General features: G+C 32.4%; 1 protein-coding gene across 1 annotated transcript; it reads left to right on the top strand.

Annotated features, from left to right (window-relative positions):
* Window positions 1-7,060: 7,060 nt before the first annotated feature.
* Window positions 7,061-7,447, top strand: LOC105118370 (uncharacterized). Its single transcript, XM_011016300.1, has one exon. It carries the CDS (start codon window positions 7,061-7,063, stop codon window positions 7,445-7,447), a length of 387 nt encoding a protein of 128 aa, XP_011014602.1.
* The last annotated feature ends 238 nt before the right edge of the window (window positions 7,448-7,685 follow it).

Consider the following 7,685-nt stretch of genomic DNA (forward strand, 5'->3'; position numbering starts at 1 on the left):
ATAAGAAATCTTGTAACTATAGAAAAGACTACAATTATGGAAAGTCAATAGTTATTACTCTTTATATATAGAACATCTTGTTCAAGTTATGTATTATGTGTGCTTATGTCTGTATTTCATTGCAATAAATAGAAATCTATCTTCTTCATCTACTATCTCCTTTATATTTTTCTCTTGGTATCGAGCTTGAGTGGGCACACACAAAATAAACACAATCACATATTCCCACAATGACTTCATTGTCTCTCAATATTGGGAACTTTACTACCGTCAAGCTTAATCAAACAAACTATCCATTATAGAGAGAATAAGCTCTAACTCTTGTAAAAAGTCAGGAGCTAGTCAAGCATTTCACCAATAAAGATCTTGCACCAACAAAATACACCATACAAGATCCAATCAATAACCCACACTTAGAAAATAAAGTACAAGTCCTAATAGAAGCTTTCATCACTTGGAGAAAATCTAATCGACTTCTTCGAGGTTGGAATATTGAAACTTTGTCTAAAGAAGCACTTAGCCTTGTTGTTGGATTAGAAACAACATCTGTTGTTTGGGAAGCACTCAAGAATGCCTATGCTAAAGACTCACAAGAATGTGAATTTACACTTCGTTAACAGTTACTTACTTTCATAAACATGAAAATAAATTTATGGAAGAATACATCTACACTTTTAAAAGCTTGTGTGATAGCCTTGCAACAATTGGAAAACCAATTTTAAATAATGAAAAGGTTTTTTTGTCTTCTCACCAGCCTTGGTCCACAGTATGAAAACTTCACAACAACCATGTTAAAGCCTCCAAGACCACCCTATTCAAACCTGGTTTCTCAACTCCAAAATTTAAATCAGCATCATAACTAGTTCTCCTTTCATACAAACATAACAAACACATAATTTCCTCAACAACTTGATTTTATAGGCAACAATAGTAACACAATTAGCAAAGCACACTACAACCTTCCTCAACACACAAATCATATCAATTCTCATTCATTGGGAGAGAATTTCAAGTCCAACAATCCAAAGATCAAAATAGAAGGTATTTCACCCCGACTTAACAACAATGTCCTCGACCACCAAGAGAGTGTCACATGACTCAAACATAACGAGATTTTTATCATGAGATCAAATGCCAATATTATGGCACAATGAGTCACATTGCTAAAATCTCTTAGTGGATACCTAAACAGAAAACTACTCAGGATAGTAAAATCCCACAAGCACTAATAGCCCTTATACTAGACAACACGATTATTGATACAGAATGGAAATCAAACACTAGTGCCTCAAATCACATGGCAAGTAAGCTAGGTATGTTAACTGATATTTGAGAGTATTTTGGAACTAATTTCATTGTTATTGGGAATGGATCTTTTCTACCAAACATTTGTGTTGAAGATTCATTTATTAAACAAAACAATACTAAATTACCTATCAATGATGTTCTACTTGTTCCTAAATTAATAAAAAAATTTACTTTCAGTAAGTTAGCATACAAAACAATTTCCTATGAATTGTGAGTTCTCTGACATTGATTTTTGTGTTAAAGAACAAAAAACAAGACAACTTCTGATCATAGGTAGACATAAGGGTGATCTTTATTTATGTCTTGTATACTTCACCAGAATTACATTTCTCTTATCGTTTTAAAACTAGATTAGCAGAAGTTTGGCATCAGTGTTTAAGACAACCTCAAGTTTTTTCCATACACTTATTAAAAAATAAAAGATTGATTGGAGCTACGAAGACTGAAGAACTTTGTAATAGTTGTTAGTTAGGAAAACTGCAAATTATCTTTTTTTCACCTTCTGAACATTCAAGTACTGATGTTTTTGAGAAAATACATTGTGATTTATGGGAACTTGCCCCTATTTTATCTATTAAAAAATTCATATATTATGCCTTCCTAGTAAATTATTTCTATAAATATACATGGATAACTCTTAATTTTTTTTTTTATTTTTTAACAGTTTTTATGTCATTTGAAAAGTATGTTAGTAGGCAATTCAATAAATAAATCAAAGTCTTTCACTCAAATGGAGGAGGAGAGTTTATTAACTTAAAATTATCAAGTTATTTTTACTTCATCAGGTATCTTGCCCTTACACTACTAAACAAACAGGTATAGCTGAAAGGCGATACAGAATTATAAAAGAACTAGGTATGACAATGCTATTTCATAATGGTACTCCTTTATTCTTATGGGTAGAAGCTTTCACAACTGTTGTTTATCTCATTAATAGATTGCCCTTCTTTACTCTTAATTCCAACTCTCCTTATTTTCTATTACATGGTAAACATCCTATTTATTCATCTCTTTGTATTTTTAGCTCAAGATGTTTTCCTTACACTTAGGACACAAAACAAAATAAATTTGATTCAAAAAGTGTTTCATATATTTTTATAGGCTATAGTGATCAATATAAAGGATATAAATGCTTTCATCCAACAAGCAAGAATTTTTTTGTCTCACAACATGTATTTAGCAAGTCTATCTTTCCATATAAACAAACTAATAACAACACAAATATTGATCTTTCTAATCATGTCCTTAGCATATTTGATTCTTAGCTAACTATTCCTACCACTGCATATACCTTTAAAACACTAACAACACCACCATGCTTAAGCTCTCTGCCCACATCCATGTTTCCTACCATGCCCTCAAACAAACTAGCATGTTCTTCCTCTAAAGTTATTCCTCTAGCTAATGTTGCTATACAAATCTATGATGGCTATGTTGAAAAACAATAGCAGCTTCATCATTAGAACCGTGACACCCTAATTACTTAGCTAAAGACATTACACATTTCAAAGAAGACAATATACACTGCTTGCCTTGGTATCTCTAACTCTATGATAGCACAGTCTCTTCGTGATGACCCTTACATTGATAAGCATATAAAAAATGATTCCTCAGAAGAACAACCTAGTCTACCAAAGATTGCACACAATCTCTATCATGATACTTCCTACTCTACAACAAAATATTTTAGTCATAATCCCTCAAATCACCAAAAATTTCAATAGTCAACCTATGACACCTTAACTAATCAGCAGGAGAAAGGACAAACAAGTTCAGTTTCTCACTCTATGGTCACTTATTCACAATATGCTCTACAAGAAGCTGCACAAACTCTTTATCATGATGCCTCTCACTCTTCAGCAAAAGAGTGACCATGACCACTTGTTCTATGACCACTAGATGCGAACCCTTATGGAATTTAATGAAATTCGTGACCCTAAGATCAATCTAATCCAAGTTTGTTGAGATTTAAATGAGCTTATCACAATGGAAGACTTGCTTTAAGGCAACAAGACTACAAACCAACTCGATCACAATGCCTACACTTGGAGATGAGTAAATGAAGTATAAATTCATAACAAATAATGGTTAATTCCTTGAAGAGTTGAAAGTTCAACCAAAAACCAAGATGGAGAAACCAAAATGTTGGCTACAATACTGAAAATATCATCAAAAGTCTATCTTGAAATTATCCTAAAGAGTATTTAAACTCTAAGCTAAAACCCTAGTTTCCATAATGGGTCTCACATAAGCTTAATATAAATAATAATCAACCCAAGCTAAAACTAGCCTAAAATAATTAAAATAAACAAAATAAACAAGTCTGGGACCCAAATAAAATGTTTCATCTCAAAATAAATAAAGTTTGATAGCCCAACTAATTAAATAAGAAAAGTTTATTTTTTCCATATTGTGGCTGGCAACAACAAAAGCCCAACTTAAAACTGATGGTTCTCTCTCGTATTATTTAATTAGAAGGCATGCCATATACCATTGGAAAGGTATGAAAGTCTAGTTTCTATTCCAACTAGAATCACATCAAAATTCAATTTGTAAGTCCAATTATGACCAAATGAGTAACGAAAGGTCAAACTATCCGATCTAGTATTCTTCTCCCTATCCTTGTGTAATGGTCTTAGTTTCACCAACAAGCCCCTCTTGAACATGAACAAGAGTAATCAAGGCTTTCTCTTTATTATTACAAATGCTCTTGAAGTTCACCTTAGCCTATATATCTTGAAAAAGTCCATTAAAAGCTTATTTGAACTTTTTAACCCTAAGCCTAATAACTGAACCAACTAAAACCTCCAATGGATCCTTTTATGGTTGGATCGCATCATAACTCATTCATAATATAGCATCATAAAGCCAAATCCCAAATATGCATTAACATCTATCACCTATATTCGGATGCCTCGTGAGCCTCGAATCGTGCGATATGCACTACCTTATCCAGGGTTGAAAGTAGATATAAAGGATGAACTCACATCCTTACATCACAATCAAACATGGCAATTGGTGCCTCACACCATAGATATGCATATCATAAGTTTTAAATAGACATTTAAAACAAAACTCAAATATGATGAAACCTTAGATTGCCTTAAAGCTCATGTTATTGCCAAAGTTTACCACCAGATTGATGGACTAGACTACACTAAAACATTCTCTTTAATTGTCAAGTCAAGAACCATTCGATTAATTATCACTATAACTCTTGTTCATCACTAGCCTCTATGGTAGCTTAATGTTAGAAATGCATTTTTGCATGGTTTAATTTATAAAAACATCTATATGGAACAATTACCAGGAATGACAGATCCTCATCTTCCACAACATATTTGCAAGCTTTAACACGTGCTCTATGAACATAAACAAGCACCTCATGTTTGGTTTTATAATTTTAGTACCTTTCTTCTCAAATAAGGCTTCCATTGTAGCTTAGTAGATCCTTTTTTTTTTTTGTTTTTCATTTTGATTATGGCTCTCTCATTCTTCTGCTTTATCTTGATGATATACTTCTTACAAGAACTATATATACACTTGTTATAGACTTTATTACTCTTCTCAGCCAGGAATTTTCCATGAAGGACATAGGACTTACTCATCATTTTCTTGACATAGAAATTTCACTAACAACAAGTGGCCTTCACTTATCACAATCACATTATGCCTTTACAATTCTAAAACATAGAATATAGTCGGCTGCAAACTGATGAGTACACCACTTGAAGCAAGAACTAAAGCTTCATCAAATGCTCTTCTTCTAGAAGATGTTAGCTTCTTTCTCGAGTTTATTGGCTCTCTACAGTATCTCACACTCATTCGACTAGATCTCTTATTTGGTGTTAAGTATGTCTCTTAATTGATACATACTCCTATGATTGCTCATTTAACAATGGTCTGTCATATCTTATGATATGTTAAAGGCAACTATTAATAATGGTCTACTTCTAATATTAAGCTTAATTTTCCTACCTTTTCAGATGATGATTGGGTTGGATGCCTAACTACATGACATTCTACCATTGGCTATTGTGTCTTCCTTGGTCATAATCTCATCTCCTGGTATGCTAAGAAAAAACACACCATTTTGACATTTAGCACTAAAGCTGAATATCGTGTTATGGCCAACATTACCGCAAAACTTACATGGTTGACCTAAATCCTTCATGATTTACACATTCCAATGATATCTCCATTTGTGCTCAATTATGATGATATTAGTACTCTCCATATGACGGTCAATCATATTTTCCATGCATACAGTAAGTATATTGAGATTGATTACCATTTTGTACAGGAACACGTAGCTCTTGGAAAGCTTATTACGCATTAGATTCCCACTTCTAATAAGATTGTTGATTTGTTTACTAAGTCGGTGTCCAAAGCTATTCTTCTTCATTTCCAAAGCAAACTTTGCATCTAACCTCGACAACATTTAAGAGAGAGTATTAACAATCATACAAAAACAATAACAAGCAAAAACATCACTTCTCCTTCATCCTCATATAGATCATAACAACTCTGCAACAGCAACAGAAAACTACAGTAGCAAAACCTCCTCTGCAGTAGCAACAACATCACAACAACTTCATCCTTGTTAGCAATCTTAACCAATCTTAATTAAGAACTATCATGCCAACATCGAGGATTGTAAAGAAAATTACTCCAGTGGCTACCTCAGTGAAGCGAATGACTACTATTCAAATTGGTAATCTACCATACATGAAAACAATCATTGTGGCAGATCATAAACAAATCAATCTCTACAAATAAGGAATCAATAGCTACCATAAAAATGCCAATGGATACTATTCAGAATGATAAGCCACCATATATGGAAACTATAGTTGTGATAAATCTAAGACAAATCAACCTATATCTATAAGGAATCCTATAACTATAGAAACAAATACAGATGAAAACCCATTAGTTACTACTCTTCATATAAAGAACATGACGTACAAGTTGAATATTATGTCTGCTCATATCTGTATTAGAGTCTAATAAACATAAATCTATCTTTTCCATTTACTATCTACTCTATGTTTTTCTCTCTAGTTAGTAACATTTAAAAATTATATGATTAAAAAAAATTTCACAAGGTTTCCTTAAAAGAATGTTGATTTTATATTAATTTTAAACATTCTTCCGTTTCAATTATTCCACGATAAATTCTCTTTCCATCACATTATCATCCTTGCATTATGCTACCTGAGATCAATTGAGAACTATAAAACTTCTTAACAATATCTTGTATTGTGCCGTATAAATTTATTACTAGTACCCGTTACAATTAAGGTAAGATAAATGCATAGGTTAAGTTCACATTAAAGAGTAGGAGTTACACAATAATATGAACGTAACTACATTCTGTATGTTATTTATATTTGTAAACCATTTAATTGGATTGTGCTATTATACTAAAACAGGGAACTTATTGAGCAATTTTCTAAATTTATCAATCTTTCTCTTAAAAGCAGTCTTTTCATAAATGTAACTCATAATCACTTAATTATGCTTGAATACGTTGCTATCAAAACCACATGAACACTCTTTCTTAAAAAGAACTAACTTCCTAAAACGGATTTCATCAACTCTTAACGTGCAAAATATTAACCAATGCTATGTCAAATGAACAAAATGTTTTGAAGTATTTTCTTCCCTATAAATTGGACTTGGATGGTATTATTTTATTTGCATCCAACAAATTTCTATCCAAGTACAAGAATATATTGCAGTAAAAAACATGGGAAGCCTAGGCAAAAACATCTCCTTGGGACTATTTTTGTTTATCGGTATACTTATCATTACACCAGGGTTTGCAATTCGTACTCATGAAGAAAATCCAGAGCTTTCTCAACATTTGGAAGAGTGCCGCACAAAGGTGACAAAACGTTGTGCAATAGAAATCTCTAATAGTATATACAACAACAATACTCCATCAGAATATTGTTGCCAAAAGCATATAACAGCTGGGAAAGCTTGCCATGATGATTTCATAAAACTATTCATTTCAAAAGTGCCAAAGGAAAAGGTAACTCTTGTTGTAGCTAATGGTGACCAAATTTGGAAGCAATGTGCTGCTGTTGTAGCTTTGGCACCTGTTGCTTCGACCATTTCTATTCTACCTTGAAGTGTACTAGTATAAATTGTATGCAATAAGAAGTGTCTACATGATGCAAATTAGCATTTAAGTCCTTGGATAGCCATTCTTTTTTACTTTGTTTTTTACTAAATTTCATTTTTTCACGGGTTGAGCGCGGAATGGATCTGATATAAATTTTTATGTATTTAAATTTGAAGCAAAAAACCTAAAAGAATTCGGAACCAATTGAGAAACCCCATGATAACTTCAATTATTTTAAACACTT

Source organism: Populus euphratica, unplaced genomic scaffold (genome assembly GCF_000495115.2).
Source record: "Populus euphratica unplaced genomic scaffold, PopEup_1.0 scaffold1902.1, whole genome shotgun sequence".
Classification (NCBI taxonomy): Eukaryota; Viridiplantae; Streptophyta; class Magnoliopsida; order Malpighiales; family Salicaceae; genus Populus; species Populus euphratica.